Source organism: Eucalyptus grandis, chromosome 6, assembly GCF_016545825.1.
Source record: "Eucalyptus grandis isolate ANBG69807.140 chromosome 6, ASM1654582v1, whole genome shotgun sequence".
NCBI classification, from domain to species: Eukaryota; Viridiplantae; Streptophyta; class Magnoliopsida; order Myrtales; family Myrtaceae; genus Eucalyptus; species Eucalyptus grandis.
Genome location: NC_052617.1, coordinates 4,560,874 through 4,579,116, shown reverse-complemented (window position 1 = coordinate 4,579,116; position 18,243 = coordinate 4,560,874). Strand labels below are relative to the sequence as shown.

Genomic DNA, 18,243 nt, shown 5'->3' with positions numbered 1-18,243 from the left:
TTTCCCAACATAAATCCATATCGATGGAACCAGAGGAAATGTCATATATCGGTCTCGAGCAGCAAGTGCCCGATCGCACAGCGACATTGAATCTCACATTCGACTTCACTAGTTTACTAATCTGACCTACCACCATAGCACCATGTACAAACCAATTGAATGCTAATACAAAGCACACTTAAAACCCGAATGCAGCAAAACGCTTGCAGGTTTCTAGCAGCAGCCAGTGTCCCCGACATTCGGCTAGACTGACAAAATATCAAATAATCAAAACTCATCGGCATCCCGGATGAAAAGGGATCAGAGTATGGTGAACGACACTTGACCAAAAGATAACATGGTCCAGGCAGACCTCGTCTCTACACAAAGCATGAGCGATGGCAGTGAAGAGACCAGGGGATGAGGCAAGCATGAGTTGGCTCCCGCCTTGATCCTACGAAAAGCCCGAGCAACCACAGTAAAGAGGCGGGGGACAGGCAAACACGAGCCGGCCACCCCCATCAGTAATGGCATTGTATCAAGAATCTGTACATGGTCCATCAGCACGAAGTATAGGGCAACATTATTTGCCAATGGTCACAGGACTTTAGAAGAGGAAGACCACAAGCCAAATCTCTTTCCGACTATTTATACCAACCGTTACCAAAAAGGAAGATAGAACCAAGAATTTGTTCATGCAGCCATCCAACTTCACTACCACTTCCAAGTGCAAATGCTCGATCTGTTAGCTGGAAAAATTCAACAGCTACGTAGTCAACTTACTCCTTGTGCTTTCTCGCCAAAGTAATGTCTCGCAGAGCAATAGTGAAAAGGAGCATTGGCAAATTTAACCTCCTCCAAGTCACATCGTAGAAAATCCCAAGGCTTTGGCTTCATCCTTCAGAGAATTGAAATAATGGATAGCTTCATCGAGTACAACAGTTGCATCCTTCCCTTTTGTGCCAGGAAGTACTTTCTCCAAAAGGCTTATGGTCTCGCAAATTCTGTCCCTGCACGACTTTTTGTTGCAACATGTGGAGCTGACTTCACCTGAAAAACTGCTCCTATCACCGGCATTAGAATCTGCCTCAATTTCATTCCCATCATCTTGGTTTTGAGTGGAAGAACTCAGGGCATCCACAAGCTTGCGCTTCTTTGTTGGCCATGCAGAGCTGGCAACAACCTCCGTGCTTTCTCCAAAATATTCTTCCCTCTCCTGAACAGTCATTATGCTAGGAGAATGACCAGTGCTATCAACTTCATCCTCATCAGAGTCATCAAAATCGTCATCAGAGTAAAGTAATGCATTCAATTCTTCCGTGTCTTCATGCATCTCGCTTTGCACATCACCCCCATGATCATCCTTAAAGTTGGCGATGGTTGGTCCAGACAGAAAATTAACATCACTTTTACTTCTCACAACTTCTTCATTGATGTTATGAGGGACACACGAGGAATTTGGGCAATAGTTTGGACTTTTTATCCCTGAGCTATAGAAAATCCTAGTGTGGTCCACTGATTGATCGAACACAACAAATTTCTTCTCGACATATCCCGTACTCATCCAGGGCCTATTGTCACCATCAAAATCTACTGAAGGACCAACAAGAGATCCGTCCTTTAGAACAGAACTGTTAAGCTCTGGTATAAAAGCCTGCCTAAAGCGTGGCAGCCAATAATACCAACTGTGAGATTCATCAGGTTGACCAACGCGTGAAGTAGGGAGTTCTTTATGTGCATAGAGTGGACACCCAGCATCATTAGAGACCATTTTCGCTCCTGTGGCTGCACAAGTTGAAAGGACATATCCATGCCCCATAGCAAATGGAGCAGATAATGGATCGAAAGTAGGCAATTGCATGTTGAGATGGTGCCCCTGAAAACCAGGCCCCACGATCTTTTCCCACCCAAAGAACGAGTTGGACCAGTCACCTAAAGACGAATACACATTTAGAAAACCAATTCTGAGGAAATAAAAACATGAAATGCTCGAGAAAACAAAGAACATACCCAAAGAATGGTTTATATCAATTGAAGTTGTTTTTCACTTGCTGCTTCCTCCAAAAACAAAGTAGAAAGAACCTAAAAACTCCAGCTAAACTTGAAAAGTATGGAACGAGATCACAATCTACGTGACAGGTTTTAGCAAATGGCGGAAATATTCGGCCTGCAAATATCCAAGAAAGCAACCCAATCAGTATCTAGTCACAATGCTGTCGTTACCCTATTCAACGGTGTAACAAAATAAAACCAGGATCTCATTCAAACGTTGACAAAAACGCCAAAGCACATAGGCATCCAACACTGTGAAAGGACACTCTCACCAACCTGGCAATCACGAAGAGGTTGAAAGCATGCTATGATTCTAACAACTATTGTTGAGCTCCCAGCAGTCCCATTTTCATGTTTCGTTGCCCGAAATCTTGTCTGGCTTGCTGCTTGGCACACCATAACTACACTTTCCCACCCCTCGGATCTCAAGAATATGGAGGAAATAAATCTTCCAACAAGGATTGATCAACAACCAGAATGAATGAACAGCTATAGACCCGGAAAGTGAACCAGAAAATAACAGACTGACAATCCCAAGAAACAAATTCCCAAGTTCAAATGACCAAAAGAGACGAAAGTTTATGACCAACTTCTCTGGCGAAATCTGAATCGGAACAAGTGGACAGCGGGATATTCAGCTAATTTGGCGGACGTAGCAGGGAACGACAACAAAGAAATTGGATCCCATTATAACATAAAGGTTCTATGGAAACAGAGTGAAATGAAGCTCAAAGTCTGTAATCCAAATTACAGAATGACTCTGCAATATAGGTTCAAAGAGATAACTTCGCGGAAGACATCAACAGAGAGACTCAACCAACAACGCATGCTGTTCTCTCCTTTCTGCTTAAATCACCACAACTGGTCCTCGCCAAGAACTGATTCAAAGACCCTGTAAAGTCATTCGATGAAGTGTTAGAGAAGCTTGTTTACTGCATAAGCAAATCCAGGCGCTGCCGAAACAAAAAAGTAAACAAGAAAAGAACAATACTAGGCCATTCCACACAGCTTTGTAAGACGTTGAAGCCGACAAAGATTTGGACTTGGTTGTCAACAACTCGAAAGTTTTTTCTTTTGCGGTCGAAAATCTTTCACCAACCCAACACAAAAAACGAAAGATGCAGAACATTCAGGACGCAAAATGGAAGAACGAACAGTAGGAAAAACCGATAGCCCAGATGAAATGATTCACCTTTAGAATAAGTCAAGAGAGATTTCAGTTTGAGCCTCGCTTAAAGAACGGCGAAAACACTTGAAAGAGAGCTTTCACAGAGTATCAGCTAATGCAGAACAACAAAGAACAAGAACACCACCGATTCACCGAACAAGCAAGAACCCATCTCCCACTTTCAGGCTCACATCAAAACACGGTGAAACAGAAAAAACCCATGAATGGAAAAAAAAAAAGGGGGACTTTAAGAGGGATTGCGAGTGCCAAGCATAAAAGCCAACGCAACGCAAGAGAGAGCCCCCAGCGGTACAGACAGACTAGAGAGCAACGGCATGCTCGAAAGACTTACAGAGAATGGCGACGAGAGAAGGACGAAGCTGTGCAGAAGAAACGGCCAAAAGATCAGTCCAGCTCTTGGCACGCTCGCAGCAAGGAGCAAATCTCACGAGGAGAGAGAAAAAGAGAGAGAGAGAGAGAGAGAGAGTACAATCAAAATCGGAACTTGGAGAACACGAGGAGGCAGAGATTTTATAGGAGGAGCGAGTTGACGCTGGTGCCCCTCCCTCCCCGGTGGCCCGGTTTTTGGGATCGAGCCATGGTGATCCAACGTGTAGACCGGCAGATGCTCCGAGATGGAAAATTCCCCGGATAACGTCGCACTCTTTTTTAAACTATTTGCTAACCCTATATTTTAGAATGATGTTTACGCTTGTGAAGAGTGGAAGTGAAGAAACACGGGGTCAGAGTTAGAAGTTCAATGGGGCAAACAGTTTAATATAGAGCCCGGTGTGAATAGATTTTGTTCAATAATGCTGATCATTGACAGGGACGAATTCGTTTAATCTTTTGAAAAAGTATAGTGGAGGAAAAGCGTGGATTCGTCAATTTAGCAACAAGAAGACGAGGTCAATCGTTGGGATGCCGGCCACGGCAGTGGTGTCACTGCCCAATCCATCTTGATATAAAGAGGTTAATGTGGAGAGAGATGATGATCGCGTGCTGGAACAAGGCATTCTCAAATGCCAAGCTCTACTGTGTCAATGAGGCATGTTCAATAACTTGGCCCCATAAATCACTTTAGATGAAATTAGTGTTAGCCACTAATAATTCAACTACCGTAATAATCACTTGCTATTGTCTCAATGGCCACCCTTTTCGCATGGAAAGGAAAAGGTAAACAATTCGATTATCCACCTCTTTAAAAGAAGTTGGGGGTAGGGACATTTAATTTTAAGTATGAGATTCGAATAGCAAAAAGTAGAGCAAAAGTATTAACATGAGTTAAGAGTTAAAGTAAAATATTAAAAGAATATGCCATCTCAAGTAAAGGCATCTTTGTTTTCATTCCCGAAAACAATTGATTCTATTCTTTTGTTTAGGGAAAAAAAAGAATAAAAATCTATTTGGTAAATTTTTTATTATCGAAAATAAATTTGAAACAAAATCAAGAAGTAAAAAAAAATTTCTTATTCCCAAAAACAATTCAAAAAATATTATTTTCTTTTCTCTTCTTCCTCCTTTTGGTCGGTTGCCAACGACACCGAGCCTTGTCATGGCTAGGCACCTAAATTTGGCGAGATCGAGCTCACCAAGCCACCTCGCGTAGCCATGGTAAGGCTCGACCTCCTTAGTTAGCACGAGGCTCGGCCTTGCCAAGACGAGGCCAACCCCGCACTACCTAAGTGAGGTCAAGGCTCATAATGGTCAGGTGAGCTCGTTGAACCTCACCTAGCCGGCGGTGGCCAACAACAGGCAACAAAGAAGAAAGAAGGAGAAAAGAAAAAGAAAAAGAAAAATAAGGAAATCTAATGAAAATATAAAAAATTCAAGAATTCTACCAAACACATTTCTATCTTTTCTATCTCAGGAATATAAATTTTGTGGAGTTACCGATGTGTTCTTTTGTTCAAAAATCATTTTCGAGAATAAAGTTAGAAAAAATCAAAAATTGTTCATGAAACATAATCGTTGCCAAATGCGTTTATAGCAATTATCTACTCCTCGAAAAAAAGAAAAAAAAGAGGGGGGGGGTGTCCTTGGATCCTTTCCCATCTAGATTCATCCATCCGGCATTCCTCAGTACAAAATCGTGTCTTCCGACGTAGTACAACTCGACGTGCCGGTACTGCACAGGCTCGCGTCGCCTCCTTATCAAAAACGCCATCGCGTCATTCTACGCGGGGTCATCGACGATCAGACCAATCGCATATGCCATCGCCGCAGTGTCCACATCCCGCTCATGCTTATCGAACACGTTCATCAATCGGACCGGGTCTGCGGGGTTCGGTTGCCCATCACATCAGCTTAAATTTCGCAAGTTGGGGGGGAAAAACTAATGAATAAGAAAACGGAGACGCAACCACCGTCAACATGCAGCGAAAGCAACTCTGGAGGGGAAAGGGAAAAAGATTAAAAAGTGGGGAGGGGGAAGGAAGAGTATCGATGATGGATGGAAAGGGGCGGTATCCTATGTCGATACACGAAGACCAATTATTTGGCACTTGACCGTTCAAACCACGGACCGGAAAAGATCAAAAGCAGGCGAGGGAAGGGAAGGGGGAGGGGCCCTTTTCTTCCTCCTCCTCGAACCATCCCTCTTTGGCTTTTGCACTCGATGATGATCCCCTCGCCCCCTCTCTCTCTCTCTCTCTTCATTTTCCTCTCTTACACATGCGCTCGGCCAATGATTTCGCCACTCCTCGTTTCGTGCGAGAGGGTCGCACGATGCGCACATTCCTTTTCTTTCCTCTTTTTTTTCTTTCTCTCTTTCCAAGGCTTGGGGGTGAGATGTACACGTTCGTCTTTCGTCGCTCGTGGGATGATGTCCACGGAGGATGTTTTTGTTCGCTTCATGTATTGGGCTCGAACTTTGACTCCCGTTATCATGGTTAATCATCGCGTCGACACTAGCACTAAGAAACCCCCATTTTTTTTGTTCTCCCTTTTGAGCTAAGTTAGGAAGTTGCCCCTTTGCCCTTTTTGAGGGGGCTGTTGGGCGGGGAATGTCTCGACAGGAAAATGGTTAATCAAGTGTGCGAGACCTAATAAAACTTTTACCTTCTCTACTTCTCTTACCCGCAATGCTCGGAACTTTCACACCATGTACATGCCAACCCATAGATTTATCTATAGTTTCTTCTTAATTATTTTTAAAATTTGGATCGGATTTCAAATTTTGGGAAAAAAGCAAGAGAAGACTCTTTATATCTGGAATAACACAAACGAATCCTAAAATTTGGTCATGCAGACAAGAACTTTCGAGGCAATTTTTTACTGAACAATGAAACAATTTTTAAATTTTTTTGACAACGTCATGGACAAGAAGCTGATTAAGTCTGCCTTTTTTCTTTGGACATCAAAAGAAGAAGGAGCTAAGGTTTAACATTACGAGCTAATGGTACTGGATAAGACATGTTTCTTAATAAAAAAAAGATAGGCACAGTACAGAAGTGGTACTGCACAAAGGAGCCCCGAGGTAACAAGAGTTTAGCCCCGAAGTATGTGAAAAACCCCAAAAAAGGAAAAGTTGTTCAACCTAAGTAAAATGATTATCGACAGGGGAGGCCATGATTCCAACTCCTGTAAAAAATCTTCTCCACAGGTGGGCAGATCCACGGCCCCCTAATTGTATATTCCATCTCTCCTGCTCCTGCGTATGATATAAGGGATCGGCGTGGTGCCGTCGGCTTTATCTGTCGTGCCTCTTGTTTGGAGAGGAGGGAACAACGAAATCCCTGAGGCAATCGCTTTTTGCACATCCCTCCGCCTTGTTAATCCAAACGGGTCCTCTCTTTTGGTAGCAATACAGCACCCTGGGGGCGTATGGATTTATATTTAATTTTGGGGTGAGATGTAAAGTGAAAGGATTCCTCCTCGGTGCTTAGCTTTAATCATCACATACATCGAGAAGACGATGCATCTAAAGAAAACCCACTGTTTATACACCAATGTCTGTCGCCAGAATAGTGTTTGTAGTTTGACATACATACATACTTACATAGATGTATATATTGAAGGGATTTTTGTTAAGAAGTGTCGTGAGAGTATTGGTCAGCACCTCCTCCTGGCTTCTCTCCCTCTCTCCTTGGCAGCCAAGCGACGTGAGTGGGTGTTTGGCATCGATGGTGGCCGCCGAACGCCTCGGGTTGCGCAAGACGTTCGACGGTGGTCCATGGAAGGCAGTGGCGCTGTGCACTGAGGGAGCTAGTAGAGAGAGGGAGAAAATGGAATTGGGGTTTTGGTTGTTGATGTGATTTTTTCTCTTAAAGTAAGAGAATCTTAATCTTTTTAACTCATATAAGCAGTAAATCATCATCCATATATTTGTAGAAAAAGCGGTCATGTGATGAATGACCTAAAGCATAAAGATGCTCACTATACATTATTATTATTTTTTTCTCTAAGAACATTGTTACTTTCCTATAAAAAGAATGGGGGCCTTGGTTGGTCATGTGATTTTTTCTCTCGAGTTAACAGAATTTTAATCTTTTAACTCATATAAGTGGTGAATCCTCATCCATATAAGCATAGAGATGCTCACTACACCTTTTTTTTTCTCTAGGAACATTGTCGATTTCCTATTCCTAAATAGGACTCTGGACCGTTTCCAGTTTTGCTTCTAAAGAGACTCGACTTTCTGCATTTTGATTTCATGCGAGATGGGCAATTAACATGCGACTTCTAAGTATTGCCAATTACACACACACACACATATATATATATATGTGCACATACATACGGCTACAAGCGTGATAATAAAGTTCCAGCAAAAGCGTGAAAACGCCATAAAGTAGTTTGCCTCTTGACGCACCAAGACAAGGAATTATCCAGCGACTTCAGAAGATTCAAAGGAAAAGGCCAGGCATGCCTTTGGACAGTATGGCCACCGCACAGATGAACCTGGTTTTTAACTTTCTTTTTCCTTCCCTTGTTTTCTGCCACTAAAAACTGTCTTAGAATAAACAAAGGAGGGGAAAAGGAAAAGTCTATGATTAAGGGAATGGGAAAGAGACCTCCTTTTTCTTTGCTTAAGCTAGGGTTTGGTGGGGCTAAAAAGCCTTCGATTGGCAATTAGAAAAACGAGGGGGGAAAGGGTTTGGTGGAGGAGCCAATTTGGTTGTGGATTCTCCAACAAATACAACCCACGCTTGGAAAGCGAAAGAATACCTTCTCCACTCCCCCACTCAAAAAACCCTCACACGCCTCCCGAATGGATGCGCAAATGAGGAACCGGAGAGCATGGAATCGCAATCCATGCCTCATCGCCACCTTGCTTTTCTCTTGATATTCTAATGAGCATCACCCACTTCCTTGGACTTTTCATCCGCCATTCCTGCTCGTTCTTCAACCCTAATGATTTTTCTAATGGGTGCTTGAGGTGGGGGTGGACATTTAATACGAGTTCAGTACCTCGAGAGGAGGCGAATAGAAAAGATCGGAGATATTCGAGATGGGTTGGGTCGTGACGGCGACGAGCGGCGCATGGAGGTTTCATCATCAAACACGTGGGATCGGCTTGTGCTCGGTTGTTTCCATGACCAAAAGGATCCGTGGCATGACGGGAGGGAGATAAGCTTTTGCCAAAGCTTTGCTTGAGGCGATGGACAAGCGAGCCGTGCACATCCCTAGTGTCGTCACAGTGTTTCGTTTTATAATTTGATTGTTATCGCTTTGAATTACCAACTTCAGATATTTTATTTTGCCGACAAGATGTCTAAGGAGACACCAACCAAAAAAAGGGTATTCCGCATCATTGGCATGGCGAGACTTCAATCTTGTATCTCTGTGTTCCTTCAAAATTCAACTTCGAGATAGTGCAAAAGGGTGATTTCTTCAACGGCAGAGTTATTACATGGGGTTGACAGATTCGATTCAATCTAGCGACCACATTAACGATGTCATCATGGGATGGAAGCATTGAGATTCCATTAATTTGGCAATAGTGAACAGACGACAGGCAAATCGATTCATAAAAGTAGGCACCTTGATTTCCACTTAGAAAGCAACTACGTAAGTGCTGGTTTTTGACATGGCTTTAGCATCCACCCATGATATGTTAAGGTCGTGGCCGGGGTCCATTCTTTTTTGACTTAGCCTTAAATTTCAATCGAGTTGGAAATCCTAGCGCGTGAGAACAAATCTCATTTAGTCAAACACGAAATACCATGAGCTATTGATTTCGCAAATCCTTCCTTTTCTTCCCCGCGTTGCACCTAATAATACTTTCAGATTGGAGCCTTTCAATCGGCATGACATCTACCAATGACATATTTGGTTCAATGAATGATCAAATCCATGTGCAGTGGCCACTGCTCCAGATGACCGTCACTGGGTTGATCCATGAGCGTGGGCATGGTTCCGACGTTTATATCCAATTCATATATTTGCCATGGTTTCAATTTAAGGAAGGGCCGCGAGAAATTTAAAGGGTTTCTCATTCAACTTGATTTCAAGATTTTTGGAAGAATAAATAAACCACGATACTTATTACAACAAAAAAATAAAAGGTTAATATCACGTAAAATCCCTAACCTGGTATATCTATGATAAATTTATCTCAAATTATTTTTTTGACTATAAAAAACTCTAAACTAGTAAATTTACGAAAATTTTACTCCCAGTTGATTTTAATTAAATTTTATCATTAAATTACTAAATTTGATAACACGTGACAATTGTGAATATATTGATTTAAGATTTACTCTCCGTTTGTCATTTACATATTAGTTTGTGATTTTTTTTTGTTGAGAGTAATTTTATCACAAATCATCTGAAATTTTTTCATGATATTAATTTTTTAAAAATGAAGTAAATTATTTTTTATATATATATTTATAGTTCAGCTTATGGATTTTGAAAAGGAGCAAAAAAAAAAAAAATCGGATGATGGTGACCACCGAATATCCAGGAAGAGGGAATAAAAGGCCCACGCGGTTCCCAGGTTTGACGCGTTCGACAGTATAGAAATTTTATTTCTAGCAAAGTTTGAAAAAAAAAAAAAAAAACATTACCAAAAAAAAGGTTAATAAATAAAAATACGGAGACGACGACGCAGCGTTTTATTCTTTTCCCCCAAAAACGCGATGCGCGTGCCTCCCTCCTTTCCACCTCTCGCATGTCGTTTTCGGGTCAATGGGGGCAACGGCTTACGTCAGCATTACCGTAAAACGCCCCCACGCCCAACGGGAAACGCGAAACGACGAGCGAGAAAAGCGAGTCGACAATGGAAACCTTACTTTTTCCAAAAGGGAAAAAAAAAAAAAAAATTAGGACGTCATCCGTCCTTTCTATTTATACAAATTTTATTCGAAACACCATAATATTCTATTTATATTACGAAAAATATGACAAAAACTAAATTTTAGCTGATAATCTCATTGGTCACGAAGATGTACACTCATCACCTTGTCGTCTGTAGATTAGAGGGATAATGCCCTCTAATTCATATCCCTCTAATTCATCTAGAGCTGTCATATTTGTGTATAAATAAATTTAATTTTTTGGTAGGAAAGTCCAAATTTATTTTTTATCCTAATTTTTTAGTGGCTATATTTGAAAACAACCGAAGTTTCCATATCAGTAACTTGATGATGGAATTCGGATTCCACAGGCGAGTTTCTATATCAATAACTTGATAATGGAATTCGGATTCCACGGGCGGTAGATGATACAATGACTCTTATTATAATACATAACTCACCGTGTTAAGAAAGTACTATTTTCACTTTTACTATACTTGTTGATAAGACTTCTATAAAATATGGATGATGTTAACAATCGTCAAGCATGCTTTGTTTAGAATAATTTTTTCAAGGCGGAATTCGATCATACATATCATGAAAACAGTCTGTACTTTAGAAATTATAAAATTTCATCGATTAATCGTTGAACAAGTGTCCCTCGGACACTCCTTAAAGTATAAATACAATAATGATACATTCACGCCGCGCATGTACTCGTACGTCCTAATATAATTTTTTAAACAAGATAATTAATTGCGGGAAATTAGAAGGCGATGGCCAAATTTCCAACCAAACATTACCTTTTTTTTTTTTTTTTTTTGCTGAATTATCAAAACAAAATCTAACTCTCCAAATTCCCGTTTTCTATAAACTAGGCATGGGTAGGTTCTTGAAAAAAAAAACAAATTAGAACGTCATCCATCTTTTCTATTTATAAAAAATTCATTCAAATTACCATAATAATCCATTTAATGCACGATAAATATAGCAAAATTGCAAAGATGTAGACTCATCACCTTGTCTTCGTGATCAATAAAATTTGTAGAGTAGACCAATAATGCCATCTAATTTATCCAGAGCTATCATATTTGCATAAACGTAAAACTTAAGGGCACGCATGACAAAATTTATGTTTCTCTGTTTCTCTATTTTTCTGTTTCCCGGAATAGGTTTGGAACCGAAACCGTTTGGTAACGCGATTTCATTTTTTTATTTTTTGAACAAATTTCTATTTCGAAATAGATTTGGAGAAATAGTTGGAAGTTAACATTTTTAGTTTTTCTATTTTTTATCCTAACTTTTTAGTGGTTATATTTGGAAACAACCAAAGTTTCCATATTAGTAACTTGATGATGGAATTCAGATTCCACGGGCGAGTTTCTATATCAATAACTTAATGATGGAATTCGGATTCCACGGGTGGTGGATGATATAATGACTCTTATTATAATACATAACTCACCGTGTTAAAAAGTACTATTTTCACTTTTACTATACTTGTTGATAAGACTTCTATAAAATATGGATGATGTTAACAATCGTCAAGCATGCTTTGTTGAGAATAATTTTTTCAAGGCGGCATTCGATCATGCATATCATGAAAACAGTCTGTACTTTAGAAATTATAAAATTTCATCCATTAATCGTTGAACAAGTGTCCCTCGGACACTCCTTGAAGTATAAATACGATAATGATACATTCACGCTGCGCATGTACTCGTACGTCCTAATATAATTTTTTAAACAAGATAATTAATTGTGGGAATTTAGAAGGCGATGGCCAAATTTCCAACCAAACATTACCCTTTTTTTTTTGCTGAATTATCAAAACAAAATCTAACTTTCCCAATTCCCGTTTTCTATAAACTGGGCATGGGTAGGTTCTTGAAAAAAAAACAAATTAGAACGTCATCCATCTTTTCTATTTATAAAAAATTCATTCAGATTACCATAATAATTCATTTAATGCACGATAAATATAGCAAAATTGCAAAGATGTAGACTCATCACCTTGTCTTCGTGATAAATAAAATCTGTAGAGTAGAGAATAATGCCATCTAATTTTTCCAGATCTATCATTTTTGCATATACATAAATTTAAATTTTAAATGGCGAAGTCCAAATTTATTTTTTGTCTTAATTTTACAGTGATTATCTTAAAAACAACCGAAGTTTCCATATCAATACCGCAACGACGGAATTCATATTCCACCGATAATGGATGATGTAATAGCTCTTATTAAAATGTATAAATCACCAACTAGTATTATCTTCATTCTTAGCTAGTATCTTAAGGGTACTTATTAGCAAGACTTTCGTAAAATACGGGTCATGTTAACAACTGTCGAGCATGCTTTATTTAGAATAATTTTTTCAAGATGGCATTCAATCATGCCTATCACGAAGACATAATTGTTGAATAAGTGTCCCTCGAACACTCCTTAAAGTACACGTACGATAATGATACATTCACGCTGCGCTTGTATAAGTAGGTCCTGACGTAAATTTTCAAAACGAGATAATTAATTGCGGGAATTCAGAAGGCCATGGCCAAATTTCCTACCAAACATGACCTTTTTTTCCCCTAAATTATCAAAACAAAATCTAAATTTCCCAATCCCCATTTTCTAGAAACTAGGCATGGGTAGGTTCTTGGAAAAAAAAATAGGATGTCATCTGTCTTTTCTATTTTTAAAAAATTCATTCAAAACACCATAATAATTCATTTTATGCACAAAAATATAGCAAACTTGCAAAGATGTAGACTCATTACCTTGCCTTTGTGATAAATAAAATCTGTAGAGTAGAGAATAATGCCATCTAATTTATCCAGATCTATCATATTTGCAAATACATAAATTTAAATTTTCAATGGCAAAGTCCAAATTTATTTTTTGTCTTAATTTTACAGTGATTATCTTAAAAATAGCCGGAGTTTCCATATTAGCACCTCAACAGAGGAATTCAGATTTCACTTACAATGGATAATATAATAGCTCTTATTAAAATGTATAATAACTCACCGACCTTTAAGATATCTTAAGAAAAAGTATTATATTCACTCTTAACTAGTATCTTAAGGGCACTTATTAACAAGACTTTCGTAAAATACGGATTGTTAATTGTGTTAACAATCGTCAAGTATGCTTTATTTAGAATAAATTTTTTAAGACGGCATTCAGTCATGCCTATCACGAAGACATAATCGTTGAACAGGTGTCCCTTGGACACTACTTAAAATACACGTACTATAATGATACATTCACACTGGGCTTGCATGAGTAGGTCCTAATGTAAATTTTCTAAACAAGATAATTAATGGTGGGAATTCAGAAGGCGGTGGCCAAATTTCCTACCAAACATGACGTGATTCTTTTTTCCTGAATGACCGAAACAGAATCTAACGTACCCAATTCCCATGCTCTAGAAACTAGGCGTGGGTAGGTTTTATTCTTAACGATGGCCCGACGGGGGAGGACTGATGGAGATTTTTTTTTCCGAGGTCGGGGAGGTGGTGCGATCATCTAGCACCATCTTTAGAAAATCTCTTGGAAATAGGTGCTGGACTAATGGAGATTTTTTTTCTGATTTCGAGGCGGAGGGGAGAGCATCACATCACATCGCCAGCGTCCCCGCATGCACGGGGGCGCACGCTCCGGCTCGTGCATCCACACCGCCCACGCCCCGAATCTTCGCTCAGAGCCTGAACCAGATCAGTCCGGGTGGGGTGGATGAAAACACACTCTCTTGCTCGGTCAAACCATTGTTTATCGTAGCACGCGAGACAGGCAGAGAGAGAGAGAGAGAGAGAGGGCGAAAATCAACCCGTGTAGCCTTTTGTCCATAGCCGTACTCACCTGCTGCAAAAGCGAGTGCATCCGCACGCGCCCGATGTTTATCCTTTTATTCCTAATTAATATCATGAAAAATTTCGAATTTACTTAAGTCCCAAACTAATGTAGATACAATAAAATTACTCTAAACTCCACTAAAAACCTTCAAACTAGTAGGGGAGTGAGTATGGTCCAGTTAGACGATTCCCACCCTAGAACTAAGAACCGTCCACTACGAAGCGGTTTTGAAAAATTAAAATCGGGAATCATCCATTAGTTCCATAGATCCACCTACGATCTAGTTGGGTGGATGGAACTGATCCCACCAAGCTCCTCGCATTTAGTACAACATTTTCTAGCAAGTCAAAGTAAACCAATAAACAAAAAACTTCCATAGTAGTTTTAATTGCGATACTAGTAAAAAGATTAAACTCGTATTAAAAGTCGAGAGTCGAAGTCATGAGTCGTTGAGTGTTAAGCTTGAAAGTGAAGGCCTCGGTAAGAGATGGAGAGAGGACTTGGATGATGTGAGGGTGAAATGAGACGAACATTCGGTGGGTGTTAAGCTCCAAATTATGAGTTTTAGGGTTTTCATTTTTTTAAAATTATTTTTTGGTAGAAATTTTTTCTCAAAAGTTAAATATATATTCATATATTACCTATTCAATCTGGGTGAATGAGTGAGCGGTTTTATACCAGGAACTAGGAACCATACTGATACTCACTAGTTCTAATAAATTAGAATTGAGAATTGAATCAGCTTCGAGAATTGCACCGGCTCCTTTGGGAACGGTTCCGACTGGTTCATGCAGTTTTCGGCTCTTTTACACACTCATAACCGGTGCGTTTGTGATAAATTAGTATCATTAATGGATCAATACTACAAGAAAAGAAAAAACCACAAATTTTGGTAAAACCGAACTGGTACATCCGTCAATGTATTCAATTCAACAATTTGACGATAAAATTTAACAGGTAAATTTATCACAAGTGTATCGATTTTGAATTTTTGATAAATTTATTATGGATATATCAATTTTAGGTTTTTTTGGTAAAAAATATTAATTCCGGGTAAATTTATTACAAATATACCAATTTTGAGTTTTTATGATAAAAAAATTAGTTTCATAGGTGTATTAGTCTTGAAATTTTTTATAATAAAAAGATTATTTTAAATAAATTTGTATATCGATTTAAGATTTTTTTGATAGTATTAATCTTTTATTTTTTTAATTGACCTAGTTTCTCCCGCAGGTCAATTCTCGTGCTTGCTCTTTTGTCGCCGTGCGTGAGATCCTCTGACGGTGTCCAGCTCCATCGATGGGAAACAGGATGGAGCTTTCGCTAAGTAGATTGTTAACTAGGCGACACGACATCGCGGGCGCTTCGCGTGCGAGCGACGAGGATTCTGCTAACTGTGGTCGGAGTTGAAAACCGGTCGTTTAAAGTAATCGGTCGCGGGAGCTGTCGAGTTTAATAAGAGCTCGGAACGCTGGAGAACAGCTGGGGGGGTGTGGTCTCTTCGACGGTCTAAAAGAGCGGCTGAAAGCGATGATCACGATTCCGGCTTAATCGCACGTGAGGAAGCAACAGCGTGACCAAACCGCCGGAATTTTCTTTCGATGCACGGCCGGCCCGCATGGAGGCTCGTTTCGTTGGGATAGATCTTTGCGTGGCGCGGGCCCCGTGCGGGATTTCCACGCGGCGAGATATGATGGTGGAGACGAAATGAGCTCATACGCACCGTGCACGAATTTGCTTACTACGAAACGATGGGGCCTAGCGGACATCATCGAGTCGAACGACGGGTGATTTGGCCTTTCGACTTTTCGTTGGAGGGACTATTGACCTTGCACGCGTAGAGTTCCAATTAAGTCATGTTCGTCCCCCCCGGATCCGCTAATTTAGGTATACGCTTTTGCATGACTGGTAAACGGATAAGATATTTACGCATTGGTTTCATACTGGATGATGCTTGCGAGGGCTCACGGCTTCACGCCCCATTCAACATGTTGGACCAAATCAATGTTGGCTGATGAGCCCGTCACCACGATGTCACGAGGCGTGAGCAACGAAACTCGAGGCTAGCGATACACGTAAGGCTAGGCTGGCTCTTCGCAGATTGACCAAAATATCCTAAGACCAAGGGTAGGTCGAGAATCGAACTTATGACCTTGGACTTGCAAATGGAGCGTCGGACCAAGCACGAAACTTATAAAACTAAAGCTGCATTCAACCCCTTCGACACCATTACGTTGTAACTTTATGTGATTTATTCCAATAAACAAAGTCGGTGACCTATTCCCGTGATTGGCAGCAAACGAAATCGAAGGGAATTGGAATTGGAATTCATTTGGGCCTGGCCCAGTGACCGCACGAATTGTGCCCGGCCCCAGTGCCTGGCCTCAATTTGGGCCAAGAATGAGACGATAGGCCTCGGCAGGTGCTCATGGGCTGTCGCTTTAGCCCAAGAATCCAAGTTGAATCTCGTCTCTTCAGCCCTCAGATCTAAGAGAGACCACTGAGCTGAAGCCTGGTGACTAAAGGACGGGCCTCGATACATGCTATTTTTCTGGGTAACTACTACGGTGATAGGTTCTAGGGTGAGACGAGCCGCCCTAGAACTGGACCCGTTGCGGAACCGGGAACCGGTTCTTAGGTGGTTCCAATAAATCTTTTATTTTCCCTTGTATTTTCTGCAGGGCCGCATGCAAGTGTGTTCTCGCCCTTAGCAAGTTGTCATTCTCGGAGGGGGTTGTCTTGCCTATGTAATCATATCACGTTTCACGCTTGTTTGGAAGTAAACCTCAGTAAAACAATAGTTGAAACATAACATGAAGAGGGAATTAGGTGTGCAAGTATGGGTCTCGAGTTCATTTTCTATAAGTCCCTGGATATCTAAACGAACATTGCTTTTGCTAGATTTTGAATCTTCTGTCCCCAATCATTTTTTGGGAATTGTAAAAAAAGAAAAATATCAGTCCAATTTGTACCAGACTAGGAACTGGACCAATGTCACTTGGAATTGGACCGATGCTCATCCTTAGTGATTATTGAGGTAAATAACCATCTCGTATGCCTATAATGTACAATGAAATTTGAAGTTACAGAAGCAAATTTCCTACCTACCTGATTTGACTCTTCATACTTTTCATTCTTGAGGTGGGGCTTTCGAATTTCCTTTAACCGCTCACCCACATCTCGACCACTCCCGATCAAACATAGCGATCCACCTATTTTCGTTTCATGTTTTCCAATTCGGCAACCGAAGTGCCAAAAAATATACCCGGATTCGTATTCTCAGCGTTTCCATCACAAATGCCGATCCTTCTCGGCAGCTTTTGAATTGCAAATGCTAAACAAAACAGAAAAGGGGTCAGCTGGCGATGGAGAAGCAAAATGTTCGATCGATCGGTGGCCCCCCGGGGGCCCAAATCGGGAACATTTTCTTCGTCACAAAGAAAGCGCCAAAGAGAGCACACAGGACCGGCCGAACCAATGCCCTCTCTTTCCCTTTCTTTATCACCAGTGTTTTTTAGCCGTAAGTGTCATTCCCGTGAAGCTTTTTTGAAATGATGGTATCGAGGGTCGTGATCTGTCCTTGAGCTGGAGTCAACGTGGAAATCCGTGGAATTGGGCAAGTCCTTCCTCCGGAAGTTAAGACCAAAGAAAATTTGATTAAACTAGGGTTTTCGGGTAGTAATGCCAACCCCCATGTGACGAGCACACCCGGATTCAAAAAAACGGTACCTTCTGGTCGGTCCCCCCTTTGATGCTTGTCGCGCTGAAAAAGGACACTGTAGCTCGCTTTGAACTTCGGCTTGATGGAGACCCCCTTGCCTCCCTGGTACTGCTGCTGGGGTATGCAATGATTTGATTATTTTTACATTTTTTGGGCTCGAGTTAAGTTTAACGACAGACAATAGATAGGACGCTTTAATTTAAATATGACAAATGATAACAACCA

General features: G+C 40.6%; 1 protein-coding gene across 1 annotated transcript; it reads right to left on the bottom strand.

Annotated features, from left to right (window-relative positions):
- LOC104448015 (transcription factor bHLH145) lies at positions 1-3,719 on the bottom strand. The gene is made up of 4 exons (XM_010061782.3): positions 3,552-3,719; positions 2,308-2,923; positions 1,990-2,146; positions 1-1,911 (listed from the first exon to the last, which is right to left on the bottom strand). Exon 4 carries the CDS (start codon positions 1,838-1,840, stop codon positions 842-844), a length of 999 nt encoding a protein of 332 aa, XP_010060084.1. The 5' UTR covers positions 1,841-1,911; positions 1,990-2,146; positions 2,308-2,923; positions 3,552-3,719; the 3' UTR covers positions 1-841.
- Positions 3,720-18,243: the final 14,524 nt, after the last annotated feature.